This window comes from Trachurus japonicus, chromosome 18, assembly GCF_045865225.1.
Source record: "Trachurus japonicus isolate A0001 chromosome 18, Traja_1.0".
NCBI classification, from domain to species: Eukaryota; Metazoa; Chordata; class Actinopteri; order Carangiformes; family Carangidae; genus Trachurus; species Trachurus japonicus.
The window spans coordinates 16,300,373-16,320,091 of NC_140924.1; the positions used below are offsets into that span (position 1 = coordinate 16,300,373).

Here is a 19,719-nt window from a genome sequence, read left to right on the forward strand (position 1 = left end):
CACAACGCACAACTGTCAATTTAGTTTAGGTGGTGGGAAAAAAGCATGCACGCACACACAGGCAGACACTCAAGTACACACATATACACACACACATACAGTATGAGAAACTTCACCATCCATTTTCATTGCTCTTTGAAGCTGGTGGGCACAAACCACTCTGCACCCACCAATTTCAGCAAAACCCCCAACACCCCGATCTGTCACCATCCTCTGCTTCTTAGACTCAAACTTTGCAATCTGTTGTTTCCATTAACATTTTGATAGGAAAGCGAATCAACCACAACTCTGACAACAAGCATGCATAATGACACTCTTACACACTCACACACACACACACACACACACATGGGCACACAAAGACGTAAAGACACACTTAGTACCTGGAAATCCAGCAGAGCATCCAGCTGGTTCTGAATGATGGGCAGCGTCTTGATCAGCTTCTCTGTGTTCATGGTGCGCATCACGCCGTCAATCCTAGCAACACAGGAAACAAAGACACACACACATCAGTAGCGGGCACCTTGTTGACAGAAATTCTTATGCAAATCTTCATGCAAATTGAGCCATACCCCAAAAAAGTAACAAACAAATTATGAGAAACTATGGGATGCCAGAAGAAACACAATTAAAGGTTTTGCATTTTTAAAAAAAAAGAAAAAAAAATTCAGTAATGCAAAAGTCTTTACGGCTACTTCAGGTGACAAACGGCGACTGAAACTTAATTTCTCGATAAATTATGAGACTCTGCTCAGCAGGATGGCAACTACAAAGGACTCAATGTCAGTCCACACCTGTTGGACCTTTGAAAAAAAAAAAAAAAAAAAAAGGACCTTCGCAACACAACCTCCAAAAATGATGAATCCACTATCACAAAGTGTCTAACCTATTTTTATCTTGTACTTTTCAGACAGTGGCTAATATAAAAGGAATAGTTTAAAGTTAAAGTTTAAGATTAGCTAATCTTAGCACAAAGACAGGAAGCTGGTTTATTATGTTTGTTTAATCTGTGAAAAAAAAAAAATGTTAATGAAATACGACAGGAAGTAGTCTGTCCCAAAACATACCGTTCATGCTACAGTAAGCTAGGCTAATCATTTACCAGATGCCAATTGATAATTTATTGTAACTATATTGTAATTACCTGTTGTGAAGCACAAGGAGTTAGCCTTGGAATGGGTATGGAATTGAATGGAATAGAATTGAATGGAATTGAATTGAATGGAATAGAACGGAATGGAATTGAATTGAATAGAATTGAATGGAATAGAATTGAATGGAATTGAATTGAATGGAATAGAATGGAATGGAATGCAATGGAATGCAATTGAATTGGATATTTAAAAGCCATAAGAAAGTTCAGTTTTACTTTTTGGAGAGAAACTGAATTTCCCCAAAACCTTTCTTTTAAAAAAAACAAGGTTTTTTTTTTTTTACCTCCCACACATGGCCTCCACGAGCCGACATTAAAGAATCAACTTGCGTAACACTGAGTTCAGAGACCCCAACCCTCATGCATAAGTGATAAACCAAAATAAACCTGTGTTGCCTGGAACACCTTCACATGACGCTCACACTAATCGATGTTGTGTGTTGACGTCTAGATAAAAGCTTTTGTGGGGGAATAACAACAAAACCGCCGCTTCTTCATTTCTGTCTCTCGCCGTGGCAACAAGAGCTAAACACAGTCTCCTGGTGTGCAACAAGATGAGTGTGAAATGATGAGCGGGATTGTCGGTTTGCGTGTCGTCTCTCTGTGTGTGTGTGTGACCTCCTCCTTACCCCCTCTTCATCTTGGTGAAATCCACGGCCACCAGCCTGTAGGACATGGCCTTCTCGTTCAGGTAACGACTGTATCGTCTGATGAAGGTTGACATGTCGTAACCTGGGAGGGAGCGAGGGTAGCGGGTGAAGTCAGACAAGCTACGAATGAGCCCTCCACTTTGTTACATAACCTGTCTGTTTGCTTTATATACATTAAACTGTACATTGGCACTGTGTCAGATGCATTTGAATCAGCTAAACTCTCTCCATTGTCTGTTAGTTCACAGAGGTAAATCCTGCCGATCTAATTAAAACAAAATCAAAAATGCTGTGAATCATCTTCACAGAGCGATTGAAGAAAAGTCGTGAATGACTTGATTGAATGTGTTTGTGCTTTTACCTTGCAGCGCTCCTTTATCCAGGAAGTTGTTCAGGTTGAACAGAGTATTTCTGGAGGCCAGGTACTGGATGAAGCGCTGAAATGATACAGATAGAGACAGATAAGCAACGGTGAATGAATATAAAACAGTCAATATCAAGCTTTTCCTGCCTGATATGTGTGTGGAGTTTGTAACACCATTTAAAAGGGGAACTCTATGCAAGTTCAGTCGCTTTTCCTCTGTTTTGCTAACCTTCCTCTCGGCCATGTGCATTTGTTTTCAACAAAGCCGGCCAGAAGGCAATCAATGGAGTGGTGGATAACGTTATATATCATATATGACGTTACGATGTGTATATTTGTGTAGTTTAATCTGTCATAAACAAGAGATTACAGGTTACGGGGCGCGTTTGTCGGAGGCTCTGATCTTGCAAGGTTGGTTTTTGACCAAGAGACGCTAGGTGGGAGGCAGAGAGCCTCCATTCTCCACGTGACAAGTCATTTAACCATCATAAATATTCTAAAACTGTAGATTTTAAAGAGGAACTATGCTAACGTATGAATTCCCATTTGTTTTTGTTTTTGTAATTCACTCTTTAATGCTTAAAAGTTAACAGCACAATAAAAGGGCCAACATACTGTATATATAACCGTGACACAATTAAGACATGACTTATTGTTTACATGAAAATCTATCGACACTGATTCTCCAATCAACTATCTAGTATGAGATTCATGTAGGAACCCCATAATCCCCATTTGTTATGACTCTGCTTTGACTTATTGTTGCGTTTTTGAAGTTAAGTTTAAGTGGTTTAACCTCGACCACTTCCATCACGTCAACGTTTAAAAATTAACTTCCCTTGATGCTGTTTTTTTTTTTTTTGTCCAGTCATTTATGGGAGTCCTTCTGAGCAGCTCACACTCACACACACAAAACCGGAGAGGGAGGACAAATGGCGAGAGGAAGCCGTCTGAGAAAAATTAATTAACCTTTGGGAGGAGACTGGCAGCACAACATTGTACTGATTATGTAATAACCCCTTGAAAATGTTAATGAGATCAGATCTTTAAAAAAAAAAAAGCTGAAACGTACGAGCGATGAGAAATGTCATCAAGACTTTTTTTTCTCTGTTTATATTTGAACATTTTTTTCCAGCCTGCCACCGTGTAACAACAGAAACTTGATCCCTCTTCCCGTTAACTTTCCCCCTTCATCCAACTTTTTTAAACACTAGTCACTTGTTCGTTTTTTTTTGACAAATCTGAAGTTGCTAAGCAGGTGCTGGAAGATTTTCAGATGCCGTTTTCCAAGGACTTAAAAAAATAAAACGTCTGAGTGTGTCTGCTGTTTTTCCAACACCACCTTTTCTTCCTCCTCACATGTTCGTAGCCTCACACCTGGGACTTGCCTCGTACGACCCCTCTCTTTCACCGAGAAGCTCCTATAGGCTTTTTCTCTCCTTTTGAGGTTTTTTTTTTTTTCCCCCTACCTTGTTTGAGAGCAACCCCCGACGCTAAGATATTAATGATGAGGGGAGCTTTACTTATTCACTTTTGCAAGCCAAGATTTTTCTGGCTGGAGCTGCAGATTGGGAGCGCAGTCAGACCTCGGGGAGAACTCCGGTCCCTGAGCAGGTGCCGGTAGCTCATCCATATTTCCCACTGACTGTCTTCATCTGTCTACACAGAGATGTGGGGGAGGGGGGAGGGGGGGGCTGAAGATTTGAGTCAGCAACTCAACAGCACATAAGTCGACAGACTATGGCGACCAACAGGTGCAGCAGCGTTTACCGCAACTTGTTTTCGCACCATCACGTTTGACGTGAAGGACTTCAAAGATCTTGGACTTAGATGAAGTATATTGTGGGAATAATGCGGAATAATAAAACTTCAACTGCTTTTGAGCGTACATGCACCTGCAAAACGCCTCGACACAGGTGTCAGACTTGAACCTCCAGCTCCACCTTGACAGAAAAGTGAAATTCCTCATCGTGTAAAGGGGCCAGATGTATTGTTTAGATTGTTAACCTTGTGTAACCGGTTGCTGCGGCATGTGATTTATTTTTCTGGCAGATGGTATTTGCTGAGCTGTGAGGGAGAGGTTGAGATCTTTTATTCGACTTAAGTATCCACCACTGTGCCGCCGCTGTTCAATTGAATTTATTCTAGTTTCTGGTTGTTGTTTTTTTTTTTTGCATTTTAGTGGTTAATCTCATTTTTTTGTCGTTTTATGTGGTTTCGATATAAGAATCTTGAATCTAAAAGTTGAAAATAATGTTGAATTCCCTCCAGTCAATATCTCTGCAGCCTTTTCCAGTCGAGTGAAGTTTCTGCTTTTTTACTTATCTGCAACATTTTCTGAATATTTAATCTAATATGAAGTCCTGTCTCCACTGTCGGCGAGGCTACAGATACGACACAACCTGACTCTTCACCTGGACGTGAACTTTGCGTTTTGTCCCCTCTGAACGTTTCTGCTATGGTCGTTCTCCTTCCTCCTTGTGTCGCTGTATTTAAAAAAAAAAAAGAAATAAAAAAAAAAAAGAGTGCAGTGGAATAAGTCCTGGCCATCGGCCACAGTTTTGGGAACTCAGGCCTCGGGCTTCCCAAAAGCATCTTAACGTTAAGGCTGTCTCTGTCCAGCTGACTTAAAATGATCTGAGATTTGCCAGTTTGCCAATTCCCAATCTGGCAGCGGACCAACCCCTCGCTGGCTGGTTGGAGCATCTAAGAATGTGTGTGTGTGCATGTGTGTGCGTGTGCGTGTGCAGAAATATGCTTGCGGGCATGTGTGTTGGATTCAGCTGCACTGACACGTTTCCAAAGGCTCTGGGACTGTTTAAAAAGGCATAAAGAATCTGATTTTGTTCTTGTCCTTTTTCTTCTGTGTTCGCTTTTGCTCTAGGGACAAAACTTTGTTCACACTGTCACATGTGGGGATTGGACTTAAAGCCGGGGACAGTATGGCTGTATCCCCTAAGAAGTTAGCCAATGATTTAGGGGTTAAGAGTTTTTTTCTTCTTTTTTTTTGAGTCCAGCTAAGAGTGAGGACTGAGTCAAAGTAGAAATAAAGGCTGGAGAGCAGCTATGTGAGTCAGCGACTTCAACTTTGGAACCAGTAGAGACAGAATAAGTTCAAGACTTTATTATTTTACCCCAGACAACATGTCCAACATGAAAAAAAAATTCAACAAACTGGAAACTGTTTTTTATTTAATCTTTTTATAACCTACTCAAGTTTCTCTCCAACAAACACTTAAATCGAACATGTGGGAACAACAACCTCTGACATTTCACAGTGCACACAATGTACGAGTTTGTCCATCGCCTGCCAGCATTTATCTAGTTTATCTCCACTACTTTCTCTGCTCCTTTGCACTTTATCTGACCCATCTGCCACTTGTATTCACTAGGGATGTGCACGGTTACCCGAGTACCCGGGTACCCGAGTAGGCAATCTGCTGCTATCCGGTTATGAATTTATTATCCGGTTAACCTAGGATTAAAAAACGGCACGTTAGAGCGCAGTCTAGTGTCGGATCAAACTACATTATCATGCCGTGGTTCGGCTTTTTGTAGTGTTAAACAGTTTCGGATCAAGCAAAGTGATTTTCTGCTGTGTAAAAGCGTTTTTGGATCGAGCCTCGGACTTTCAAACCTTTTACAATAATCTGTGGTGGTTCCCTCGGCGTAAACCGGCGGGAGGGAGACGACAGGTGTCATCAAGTCTGTTATGCTTTCAGTTTACAAACATTCTGAAACCTTCCCAGTTATTTCCTGAAACGATGCGAGGCAGAGAGGACCGAAGGCACCAAAATGTAGTGTGGACTAATAAATAAGCACCGCTAATGATTTAAAAAGAAAAAAGAAAAAAAAGTTTTCTCCTCCGAGGCAGCCGCGGCATGCAGCGCATTTATTCCCTGGTATAAAGATGCACATCTGCCCCATATGTGCATCTTAAACTCCATCTCTACTCTTATTATCCACCTGATATTTAGTCTGACGACGCTGTGTGTCAGTAATGCGACTGTCTGACGGACAGAGCGCATTTATGCACCGGCTGCGCTCTGTCCGTCAGACATGACGTCATTTTATTTTTTATTACAGTAATCGGTTACCCGGGTAACACCAGGTTAGGTTACTCGATTAGGAAATTATTCGAAATGCCCATCCCTAGTATTCACTTAGTCTTTCTATATTGTCCTTGTTCTTACTGTATGTCTATTTATACTAGTAGTAGCAGTGTAAAAGCGCAGTAAAAATCATTGTATGTGTTTATATATTAGGCCAATACAGCTGATTCTGGATCTGATTGATGGATTTGGAAGTAAATAAAATGCCATGCTCATGGTGATGACTTCAGATATCAAATATTCAAATCTACAATTCAGAAAAAGAGAAGAAGCAGCAGCAACCAGTGGAAGTTTAGCATTTAGCAGCACGGCTCTAATCCACCAGTGAAATATTTTATCGATTAAACCTGCCTCACACCTCCATGATCCTCTCTGGATTATCACTAAAGAACCTCGGTGATCCCCGACACCGACATCAGGTCAAACTTTTAACGAGCGAAGAAATGTTTATTTTATATCACAGGGATGGTGGTGAACAAAGTGAAGCTGTGTGTAAAATAAAGCTGCCACTCTTGTTGATTGATCGGTGAGTCAATTAAAAACAACTAAGTGATTAATTCCTGCTGATTTCCTGTCAATCAACACATCAATCAACGGCCTCTGTTGTCAGATGTATGAGGCACCGCATGTGGTTTGAAATGACGGGGTAGGAAATAAAGGAATTTAAATAAACGAACCCAGGTTAAGACAGAGAAACTTAGACAAGATGGCCGCAGATAAAGAGATGGCGAGAGAGACAGAAAACTTCATACGCTCTCGGCCTCATCAAAAAGTCCATCTGACGGGAGCCCGAGTTCCTCCCACCGCCTCAGATACAAAAGGCGGAGGCAGAGAGAACCCACACAAAACGCGTGGATATAGTTAAAAAGGAGAAAATCTATAAAGGGGCAGAAACACTCGCCGCAGAGAGACAGAGAGAGAGGGAGGGAGAGGAGAGAGAGGGAGAGAGAGAGGGGGAATCAGAAACCCGCTGAGCTCTGGATTATTCACGTTCCAAGAAAAAGACGGCGCTCTGAGAGGAGCTTCAGATTTTGAGAAGAGGTGTAAGAATAGAGAGAGAGAAGATGTAGAGATAGAGAGGAGGAGGAGGAGGAGGAGGAGGAGGGGGGAGGAAGGCAGATCGGCTCAGCTTGTCAAATAATTCATGTTAGCATATCGGAGAACAACCTCATGTATTATTGATACATTTAGATCCTGGGCTTCTCCCGGCCGCCGCTCTCCAACCTCAGCACCGACACACGGCTGCTATACATAGAGAGACCAGCATCCGGCCCTTCACTCCTCCTCCTTCCACATCTCTATCTCTCTTTCTCTCTTTCTCTCTATGAGGTGCACAAGTTGGTGGTTTCCGTAGTAACCGAACTCCACAGCCTCAGGACTGACCTGAAGCTGCTCAGACAAAGGGATATACCAAGACTGGATCGACAGACATGTCTGGTAGTTTTTATTTTTTTTATTAATTTTGGAGAAGTTTTCCCTTTTGTTTGGACAATAATTATAACATTTCTAGAATGTATAGAAGTTTGTTTTTTTTTCTTCAACCAATGTAATAAAATAACAGCAGTTCAGCATTGTCATTTTCTACATGATATCATATTACAACATGATCTCACTATGAATGTACTTTGAAAACATAATAATAATGTCTTTCCTCCTTATTTATTTGTTTACGCCGTTTAATTAGACTTGAAAGTTGTGCACATGCGTGACAGAATCACGCCACCATATAAAGTCAGTGGAAACACTGGAGCTTGGAGATAGGGCTGTCACAATCATGACTGATGATTGATTGCCATACAAATAAATTGCAATTAGTGATTTAATTGTCTTTTTCTGATGATTTTATACAACTTGTTTGTGGCTCTCCACTCATGTGCAACTAAACCACAGCAGGAGAGGAGAAGGGGGCGCAACATGATGATGTCATTAAAAGAGCACCACCAGAGCGTTTTTTGAGTTGTTGGATTGTGTATTTGATGAGTTTGATGAGGGAAACCAAGAAATCCCATTAGCTCTGAGCAGCTTGCGGCTCTGCTCCGCCGTTCTAAAAATAGCTTGCACCGACAATTAAAGGTAACAAACCTACTGCTATGACTATAGGGATTAAGGCAATTTGCCAAAATGTTGAACTATCCCTTTAAGTATTGATTGTCTCTGACGACTTCCCATCAGCCACTGGGAGGATTTTAAAAGAAAGAAAAAAAAAACACCCTGCTTCAAGCGATTCCTCTGACTTATGTAAATGGGCCAATTTGCCAAAATGTTGAACTATCCCTTTAATCCTGGCAGCCAGCTTGTTAAAACAATGTTGGGTTTAAGTCGGACTTAAAGAGGGCCCATGAATACAGGAGGAGCCAGTGTGCACAGGCTCTGGTCATGATGGTTTGGACCCAATCAAAGCTCCACGTCATCCTCCATCTGCAGCTTCTGCTTCGGCGTCTAGAAAACGCATGGAGCAGCCTGATTGGTCAACGTGAGCGCTGTGTGCAGGTTAACTGACGTCACACGACGATAACGGTTGGAAAAAGAGTTGTTCAGACCACCTCTGTTCTCAGAGCCTATGAAGAACAACGACAACAACAACAACAGCAACAACAACAGCAGCGTCTTCTAGCAGCAGATGAATTATTGATCCTGGCAGTGAGAGATTCTCTCTTCGCTTTCACAGACTGCACAAATAGCTGCGAGCTATTTGGGATTCACAGTCTTGCTCAAGGACACTACAGCAAAGTGTGTGTGTGTGTGTGTGGGGTTGTGAGGGAATAAATAAGGGTCAATTAGGTCTGGTTATCTCCAAACCAGAGGAGAGGAGAGGAGGAGGGGAGGGGGGGTCAGGGAGTCCAAGGGAGGGGGGGGGTTATTTTGGGCTCCTGCTGCTGACTCCACTTTTCTCTCTTTCTTCCTTTCTTCCTTCTCAAACGCACTCGTTTCGTCAGAGCGCCGACTGCAAACCCACTTCCACTGAAAGGTGATGACTCACACGAGAGGAATGAGTCGTGATCGAGCTGCGTTGAATGAAAGCAGCTCTTATGCAACGACGCCGCGCAGACCTGCACACGGGGAAAACAGACGTGTGGATACGCACAGACACAAACCGAGTAGCCTAAATCCTGCCTGCATGGGATTCTCCCTCTCTCTCTTTCTCTCTCTTTTTTTCCTTCCTCCTCCTCCTCCTCCTCCTTTTCCTTTCATACGTAGTGTTTCTCCTCCTCTTATGCAATCACTCATTAAGCCCCTGAATCCAATCTGAGTGTGGAAGAAACAGAGTCGCACAGACACTTGGTGGGAGCTGAGCACACGGGATTAAAGAAATGTGTCTAGATTTAAACATTCGCAAGTGTTATATCCAGCTTTAGCAGTGCCGTAGTGTGTGTGAGTGAGAGAGTGTGTGTGAGTGAGAGAGTGTGTGTGTGTGTGTGTGCCCACAAGGTGACAAGGCTAATAGTGTGTGGGCTCCTGTTCTCGGGGGAGCAGTTGTGTCTTTCTGGTGGATGAGTGTGCCTGCGAGGTCAATGATCTAGCCGAGCAACATGAGTCATCATTTGAAACACACACACACACACTAGGTAATAGTACAGTTTTCTCTCCCACAGTGCCATGGTCGTCATTTTGACTTGAACACAATTGACAAGAGAGCAGAGTGCAGAGACTCAGGTACTACAGCTTGGTTGTGTGTGTTTGTTTGTGTGACTGTCTCAGTTACAGGTTCAAGAATGACACTTTGATTCAATCAGGAAGTCACACTCAGGACGAGGATCTGATGTCATTCGATGAGTTAAAGGCAAAGTTTGATGTGCCACATAAACACTTCTTTAAATATTTACGGCTTCGGGAGTTTTTATCACGGCACGTTTAAAGAATCCAGTGCAACCAGATGAGTCGAATCCAGTCAAGTAAAATCTGTTTAAATCCCATAATCAAACCATTAAATAAAATTTAAATATACCAGACCTAAGAGCAGCCTCCACCAGGGTTTATTATAGCATCATTTGTGGGACAGACTCTAGACTGCCACTATAAATGGAGACATTGTGCTCCTAAAATTTCAGAGTTTGCAAGTAAATTTTTCATCTACATGCGCTATAGGGGCTGTCACTTGTTAGAAAAATTTGGTTAGAACGAATATAAAATGACCCGTACTTCGTTCGCAGGTCATTACCGCTCGAATATGAACTTTTCACCCCACGTTCGAACAAACATTCGAATATTAAATAAAAAGTGACAGCCCTATTGTAACTTGTGCATGTGCAAGCAGAAATGTGCTGTTTTTTCTTTTAAACACTGGTGAAAGGAGGAAGTGGCAACTCAACATGTATTTGATTAATTTATCATTTATTAATCTGTCATTACAGGTGTCAGGCCAATGTGTGTGAGGATCAATGAATGAAAAGGAAATGTGAATATTTGCTTTGCAAGTCGATTTACTGTACAATTTTCTGCTTGCACTCCTAAAATTTTAGGTTAGGGTTCACTGTGCTCCTAGTGAAACAAGCTAGAGATTAAATGATTTTGGAGCTTGTTTATTTTAAAGCAGTACTAAAGAACTTTCAGTTTTGGTTGAGTTTGGCGGCGCCTGTGGACCAAAGCGGTAGTGTTTTGCCTGAAGGAAGACTCCATTTCCCATGAGCACTAGCGTGAAGCCCTGTAAATATCCTGCATTAAAATTAACTAAGTTTGTGTTTCCAGTGGATCATTTCAAAGTGAAAACACAAACATAATCCATTGCTAAAGTGCCGTTTTGCCTGTTCCCTCCTTGTTGTGACTCGCAACAGTGAAAGTGAAAGTAAAGTGAGAGCCGGGTTCCTACCATGCTCCTCAAAGCTGCTTAGTGCCAGAGAAAGAGATACAGACCCCCTCAGACCACGACAGAGGTGTCATTCAACCTGTTGTAAGTCGATGTATCATCACAAAAGTTATGAAAATGTTTTATGAAGGTTGAAAAGTTCCTTAGTGTTGGTTTAAAATTGTTAATGTGTTTAATGTGTTATAAATGTATAAAAGAACATTATTATGTTCAGGAAGCTATCCTTCTGAGATCAAGAGAGAGAGCTGAGTGCTAAAAATTAAATTCAAAAAGCAGGGCCATCAAAAAGAAAGTGATGTTGCTTTGATTAATGCAATTGTTGTGTTACACTGCAATAGTTTGAATCAGTCGAAAGCTAAACCCGTCTCTGCTAACAGTTATTTCCTGGATTATTGAGATCGACTGTGTGAAGATTTTTGACAAAATAAAAAAACAAAAAAAACTTCAAAAGGAACAAAGCTGCGGTGCAGATGTGAGTCAACAACTCCCGAGTAGCATCTAAGGTAAGAAACTCTACAAAAAAAAAAAAGATCTGGCTGCAGCACTTTGTAGAGAGACGGGAAATATTCAACAAATATTTTACACTTATAAATCTGTTCATCTCTCTCGCTGCCTCTCAAATATCTGGGGGAGACTTGGGCAGCTGTGGTGCAGTGTTTTAGCTCCCGCTTTCATCTCCAAAGTGCTCTGAATGTTCTGCTTCATGCCTTCTTGTCTCGCTTTGTCTCCATGGCAACAGCGGCCAAGGGGCTCATGGGTATTGTAGTAAGTACAGTATTTGGAGGATGAATCCTTCAGAATCTCTCAAAATGTAAAAAAAAAAAAAAAAAAGGAGGAAAAAAAAGCAGAAATGATTAAAAATAATCACCAGAGCATAAACTATACTTTTGTTAAATTATCCAAGAGACTGAGGAGAAACATGAGGAGGTGAATTGAAGGAAAGTTTAGAAATGTAGAGGTTTTTTTTGTTGTTTCTCAGTCCAAATCCATTCTGTTCAACAACTTAATAACTCCAGCGATTGGAAACCACATTCCTGGATAATGAGTGTCGCCTTGAACACACAAGGGTGTGTCTGATAAAGGAGCTTGAGGCTGGAGAACATCTGATAAACTGGTGTTTGTTCTCTGAAATCAGTCTGTGGACTGGAGCTGGAGAAGTTAACCTTAAAGACTCCACTTCTGTTTTTAGTTCATAAAATGTTCTTATTCTATATTATTTATATCGTGTCTCTGTTCTCACTCTGCAGGTTTCTTTGTTTTGGAGCAACAGAATCCAGGATCCATACCAATACCAATACCAATACCAATACCAATACCAATACCAATACCAAGAAGAACAATTATTGTTATTGTAGTACTGGTAGTAGTAGCTGAGCCATAATAGAAGTGGCAAAGGTAGTAGTTATAGCTGTAGTATTGTGATTTACTATTATTAATGATAACACTAGTTCCTATTACTATTAATATGATTATTTTCACTAAATCGTTTAACAGCAGATATGACGTACAAAATACCATATTACTTATGGGTACAACTTATTATTGTCACTGTCAAAATGTATGTTTTTTGGGGGGTAATTTACTTCAAAAAAACATAAACTTTCATATATTCTAGATTAATTCCATGTAAAATTATTTTTCTGTGTTAATTTTGATGGTTACTGCTTAAAACTCCATAATCTCAAACTATCAGAATATATCACTTCTGTAGGATTTCCATTTCTGAACCAAGTTGAACTAGTTGACTACAGCTGTAGGACCTTCTGGGACTAGGGATGGGTATCGATAAGAATTTAGCGATTCCGATTCCATTATCGATATTGCTTATCGATTCGATTCCTTATCGATTCTCTTATCGATTCTCATTGGGTGAGGGAATAAAAGAGAAATGGGTTTGTTTGCATTAATGCAGTGGTTCCCAACCTTTTTTGGCTCATGACCCCTTTTGACATCACAAATTTCTGGTGACCCTCAATCAAGATGAGCAAGCTCAGATATTTGTATATGCTGCATTTTATTTGATCTTGATTTATATTCAAGAAAGTGAATGTATAAAGAATATAGTTGTTTAAGATTGTGAAAAATAATTAGTTAAAAAAAAAAAATTAATCAATTACTAGACATTTAAGGCGATCCCATTTGAATTCCAGGCGACCCCACATGGGGTCCCAACCCCAAGGTTGAAAACACTGTATTAATGGCTCTAACATTAAAAAAGTAGACAGGACCGACCTGCCTGGACAGGTTAACACTAGACCACTGTGGCTGTGGGGCAGCTGTGCTCACAGGAGGAATTTAACAATGTTTCCATTTCATGGTTTTTATGCATCTGTATCTTCTCACTAGTTATTGTTTTCATAACGTTCGTTTTTATGCGGAGTGAGCGAGCGAAAGAGAGAGAGCGCGCAAGAGAAAAGACACACCGCACCGTTTCACGTGGCTACGAGCAAAACCTGAAACGAGGTGGTTGGAAATGAAGAGAGAAAAACAGAAAGAATAGACATGTAGCCTGTTCAGGAGACGTTGTCCTGTCCTCACGACGTGAGGGAGGGAGGACCGGAGGGTGGCTCTGGCTCACAGGTTAGTGATGAGGAAACGTCACTGTCAGCTGCATCTGTCAGCAGCTCCGCTCCACACAGACACGCCACTAACTTTATTTTGGGAGAACAAACGGTGACACGTGGATATAAACACTAAGCACCCTCATTTATAATGAAGATTGATTTTAACGTAACGTCACGTAACGTCATTAATCAATTAATGCGCGGGTTTCTGAACCAAACGGAATCGATAAGGGAATCGTTAAAGCAGACACGCACACGATTCCAAGAATTGATCCAAGTTGGAACCGGTTCCGAAGAGGAACCGGTTTTCGATACCCATCCCTATCTGGGACCCCCCACTGATCCAGCCTGTGATTGGCTATCTTAGTTATAGTAGGCCATATATTTGCCTGAAATGTCTTTTTAAAAACATCTCTGCTTGAAAAAGGTCCTGTGGACCGAAACGTTGTTTGTTTTATTAAAGTCTTTTGCAAGTGACTTGACAGTGTGCGGGAGACCCTTTTTGCTTTTGTTCATTTCTGAACCAAGAAATAGTCTGTATATGTACTGTAGGGATGGAAATGTATCCCAAAAACTGTTGGATATCTCTCTATAATAAAGTAAAGCTCCTTGAGATAATATGAATTATGATTTGACGCTGTACGAATAAACGTGAATATTCATTCATAAGGACGCAGGTCTTGGGGGAGGAGGAGCGGTGTCTCCATTAAGGAACTCCATTACTTACTTCTATCACTGGATCACTTTTAACTGCAGATCAGATGCAGTGAAACAGCTAATTGTAATGTTTTAGGTGCAATTGTGTCACGCGGTGGCGACGACGACGGCAGCAGCAGAGCTAATTACAGTTGTACTAATTAAACCTGGCACTTGAAGAGAGGCAGAAACGACTCCTCGCAGGCGTTACCTTTCAGAGTGAGTGTTCAACCGGAGAGCAAACAGAGGATGAGCTCCAGTAAAAACACAGCAGAGGTTTTATTCAAGTGTTGTCCTGCATGAGTGGACACTTTTTTTTTTTTTTTTGCCATTTCATGCAACATTAGGAGCTGCTGCACTACGGTTTGACCTCTAAAAGACAGTGAGACACAGACAGACACTGTCCTCCACCACATGTGCAGCAAAGGTGCCAGTTTCTCACAGAAGACGTAACCGCACCGCAAACAGGAAACAGACTTCAGCCTCCTTCAGCTGCAACAATAACACACAACACTCACAGTCAAAGCATCTTCTTTACTCTAGATGCAGCGTCAACATGTACTGTACCTAGGGATGTCATGATTATACATTTTCTTGGTACGATTATTGTCAAGAGAAATAACCACGGTGTTACGATTATCACGATTATTATGCATTAAATAATTTCACAACACTATGAATGTGTAAAATCAAATATAGTCAAAATATAATTACGTTACTCATTGTTTACATCAAATATTTCAAGTATCTATTAATATATGACCAATTCTTGAATGTGTTTGAAATATCCAGGTCATAAATTGTTATCTATACCAAATGTTTGTGTTTATGTTAATAGTTTTTTTTGTTTTGTTTTGCTTTTTTTTTTAAATTAAAAATGACACCCTAACATTTAAATTCCTACCAATTCAATGTTACGTTAGTTAAATGGACCAGTATCTGTGCATTTACCTTTACTTTTGCGCACATCTGCCTATATGGTTCCAACATCAAATTTTTGTGAAAGTAACAATATTTAGGAATCTTTACGATTAATTAATTGTGGCCTTTAATACCACGATTAACTGTGAAAACAAGTAATCGTGACATCCCTAACTGTTCCCTGTCTGGTTATGGCTCCTAAGCTTTGATTGGACGATGGCGTGGCTTTGGGAAGTGGGGGATCGGGATGGGGTGGGGGGGGTTCAATTACAATTCAAATCAGCGATGTGTCAGCAGACGCTCCGGATCAATAACCTGAACCAGTATTGAAGACAGACAAAAAAAAAAAAAGGTAACAATAATAGATGCAGACGTCCCTGACTGGGAGAATCTCTATTGAGCCGGTTGCACCGTGCAAGTTTCTGGATGACTGAGCTGCTGCTGAGCCCAGTAGGACACACACACACACACACACACACACACTAACACTGATACACATACACATATACGCACTGACACACAAACACACAAACTTACTTTACTTTCACCTATTGATCACACAGATGCAGCCAATTTACTGGAGTTGGAAAAACTTGTTTATCTCCCCGAAAGGAGCGGAAAGGAAAGTGTATGTGTGTGTCTGTGTGTCTGTGTGTGTTTGTCAGCTCATCGTGGGTCGCCCTGTGAGTTTTCACTTTACAGATAGGATGTGTCGGTATCAAAGACAAGCAGGAGTCTGTCTCCACACACACACGCACACACACACACACACACTGTTCATGCACTGCAATTTCTGCCTGCACACTAATCATCTTTATGTTGCCACGGCAGCAGCTGATAGGAAGCACATGTGGTGACTTTGAGTGTGTGTATCTGTGTGTGTGCGTCTGTGTGTGTATCTGTGTGTCCATGCTTGTCAGATTATCACAAGTGACCCCTATTAGAGTCAGGGTGACCTTTACACACACATACGCACATACACACAAATAACATCCTCCTCTCTGCCCTGCTCCCTTTGACACACTGCTTGAGTCAGCACTTTTCTATTTTCCTTCTGTCTTTCATTTTCCCCTCTTTTCTTTTTTCTTTTTGGTTGACCCCTCCTTTCTCTTTTTTCTTTTCTTTTCTTTCTTTTCTCTTTTCCTCCCAGTCGGCCTGTAGCTCCCATGTCTGCCTTTCATAATGTCTCGGCTCAACCTTCCCTTGCTTAAAGGGATACGCCAACATATTTTTTCGTGCCTTGCCTCACTCCCGAGTCGATGACCAGCAGATAGACACCATCCTTTCGGCTGTGCGTGCAGTAACAAGGGAGATAGAGCCGTATCGCCCGTACTTAGCTTAGCTGAAACGCTGGAAGTGTATAGGTAGTGTTAGCCTGCCTGCTACCAGAGCCGAAATCAGCAGTCAGAAGCTAATTTCATTTTAGCTCTAAACTCTGTAAATATATCACTTTATCGACATTTCAAACATTTTTAGGTGAGAAAGTAGCCATTTAGACCAGCATTGTGTCGTTAATTTATCTAAATACCAGCTGTTTACAATTTTGTTCGGACGAATTCGGCGCTACTCAAGCTAGCCGTTGTGACCAACGCACTTCCGGTTACTTTCACAAAATAAAACACCCGTTGCCCTTTATATACAGAAGCGCTTTTACTTTGAAATAGGAAGCTAACCTACCCTCGATGTAGCTAGCTTGAACCAAAATAAACCGTCTTTGCTTGAACCCTCTGTTTTGACCAATCTCGTCCCGTTACCGGCATTTGACCGCTCAAGATGCCTTACCGGAGAGTTTTGTCAGCTCTGAGACGAAGATCGGTCCGTTTAGAGTTGCTGAAGAGTGTTTCTGATGACTTTAGGTGGAGGCAGGCTAACACTACCTATGCACTTCCAGCGTTTGAGCTAAGCTAATTACGGGCGATACGGGCTCTCCCTTGTTACTGCACGCACAGTCGAAAGGATGGTGTCTATCTGCTTGTCATGGACTCGGGAGTGAGAAATGTTAAAAAAAAAAAATGTTGGCGTATCCCTTTAAATCTCTGCCTCCGTCTGTGTCCTCACCCCCTCTCCCTCCCTCCCTCCCTCCCTGGAGGAGGAGGAGAGGGAGCCATAGTGATGAGAGTGCTTCGGTGACGTCACTGAAACAAATGGGCCGTTTGCTATCTGGGACGCTGGCGTGGCGGTGAGGAGGAGGACGGCTGGTGGCGACTCACACTGCAACTTTACGCCGCCGTAAAAACACACACACACATAAGTTGTCTCTCACACACACACACCTTCCTTGCTGGCTCCCTCCCTCTTTATATCTCCTGCTATCTCTCTCACACACACACACACACACACAGAGAAAGAGAAAGCGGCGTGTCCTGCCACCATCAGCACTTTCTCTGGTGTCCTCGCCAGATCGTCTCTGTCTCCTCTCATGTCCTTAATGACTCTCACACTCCGTCTCCTCTCCTCCTGCCTCTCATCCCACCGTCTCTCTCTCTCTCCCTTTCTCTCTCTCTCTCCATCCGTTCCTATATATATTCAGTTTTGACGTGCAGAGACTCGGCACCGAGGTGAAATCAATCAGACTGTAATTTTCCCCCCAATGACACTTACAACTATCCTGTCCCGCAGAAGAAAAGGATGATGGGTAGTATTTTTCAGCACTTGGCGTCCTTGAAAACACCCCCCCCACACACACACACACACACACACACCACCAACCCTCCCAAAACCCTCCCTTCACAAGGCCGTGTTATACTGTACCTTGTAGCTGTGACATTCCTCGAAGTCGCAGCACGTTGAGGAAAAACTGAAACTCTGAACGGCCGTTTAAAAAAGGCCGTTCATCTTGGGGGAATATCTGAGCCTGACAGGTTTGGGGGGAGGGGGGGATTTTCTGTTGCTGTGCTCAATGTGCAGTTTATGAAGTGTTTATTCTTCACTGCAAATAAAAAAACAACAAATTTGAGGGGAGGGAGTGCGATCTACTACCGATTTGTCAACTCTGCAAAAAGCCCAGTCTAGATCAGTGGAAACTGTTTGGCGCCAACAGCTGATTGAGACAAAACAAATCGGCTCCTGATACAATGGCTGAGCACTGAGCAGTAAACAAAGATGTTGAAGATCAAAAAATGAAATGGAGATTCAACTACATCCATCTGTTCACAGTCTTTCAAAAAAACAGTTGATGGTGCACCTACTGTACATGGTCTGTTTTATTATATAATATATATAATAACATGGCTGTACAGAGTAGGGTTTGATTGACGACATTTACATGTTAAAATAAAATAACAATTTTAAACAATAAAGAAACGCATCAGTTGCGTCAAAGCATCACCATTAAAACATCTCATTACATAAAGCAACACGTGGGGATTAAACCGTCTTTGATTGTCGGCTGCAAGAAACGCTGGAAAACGGAAAAAAAGACATTCAGCGTTGAAAACCCATTTGAAGAGGCACATTTAGCCTTTCAAAAATCGATTTTATAATAACTTTGACTTCCACATGACCCCCATTTCCGCCTCTTACTCCGACTCTCATTCCTTGCTCCGTCACCCCCCTACATCTTTCCGCCATTCTTGTAATTCCACGAACAAATACCTCCTCCTCTTTTCTCTCTCATGTCCTCGCTTCCTCTATCTGTGTATAAGGCTTGTTAGGGTCTTGGGTGGTCAAAAGCATCAAACGCTCTCAGGAGAGACCAGGCGGCCTCCCCCTACGGGAGGGAGGGAGACAAGCTGGGAGTGAAGAGGTGGAAAATGGCTCTCCCTGCCATTGTTTGGGGTTTCCTGCCGGATTGTTTTTGGTACATATTGGCCTATCATACAAAGACTTGGAAGCAGGGGAACATGCTGACAGACGATAGAAACCCAGACAATGGCAAAGACAAGGAGCCACGCAGCACTCGCCTCTTATCACCCCCCCTCCTCTCCCCTCCTCTCTCTCCTCTCTCTCCTGGGCTGTTGAGACATTAAAAATAAAATTTTATGCATTTCTTCGCCTGTAAAGTACACACGAGAGCCTCGCATGTGCCGTATCGTAACTGCCCCCGCTGCCCTGTTACTGCCATGAAAAAACACCTGGAGGGAAGAAACAATGAGCTGCAGAATTTAAGATCCTGTAGAGATGCTTTCTTTCAAACACGCCCCTTTTTTATAGCGGCTTTATACCGGCGGCACAGAAGAAGTGAAATCATGATCAAAGATATTGACCGACTCTTGATTGCTCGTGAGATTCGGAGCGTCACCGGGGGAGAAGGGGAGGATGGGGGGGGGCAAGCCAGGATTGCTTTTTGGCACGGAGGAAAAAACTGGAGGTGAAGAATTTAATGACTATCAATACCGGCCTGTCAACTATTTCCTCCACACACACACACACACACAGACACAGACACAGAATGTGCTATTACTCTAATCAGGATCCCAAGCCCCTCCAACAAATATGGCAGCCGAGGCAAAGACG

At 42.1% G+C, this 19,719-nt stretch overlaps 1 protein-coding gene across 9 annotated transcripts in view; it reads right to left on the reverse strand.

The window, feature by feature from the left end:
• LOC146968955 (phosphatidylinositol-binding clathrin assembly protein) overlaps nt 1-19,719 on the reverse strand; it is a 93,622-nt gene that overhangs the window by 45,247 nt on the left and 28,656 nt on the right. For all 9 annotated transcript variants that reach the window (XM_085806461.1, XM_085806459.1, XM_085806464.1 and 6 more), the window contains exons 3-5: nt 2,165-2,240; nt 1,783-1,885; nt 384-477 (exon numbers count right to left, since the gene is read on the reverse strand). In XM_085806461.1, the coding sequence (XP_085662587.1) occupies nt 384-477; nt 1,783-1,885; nt 2,165-2,240 (273 nt within the window). The remainder of the gene's footprint in view (nt 1-383; nt 478-1,782; nt 1,886-2,164; nt 2,241-19,719) is intronic.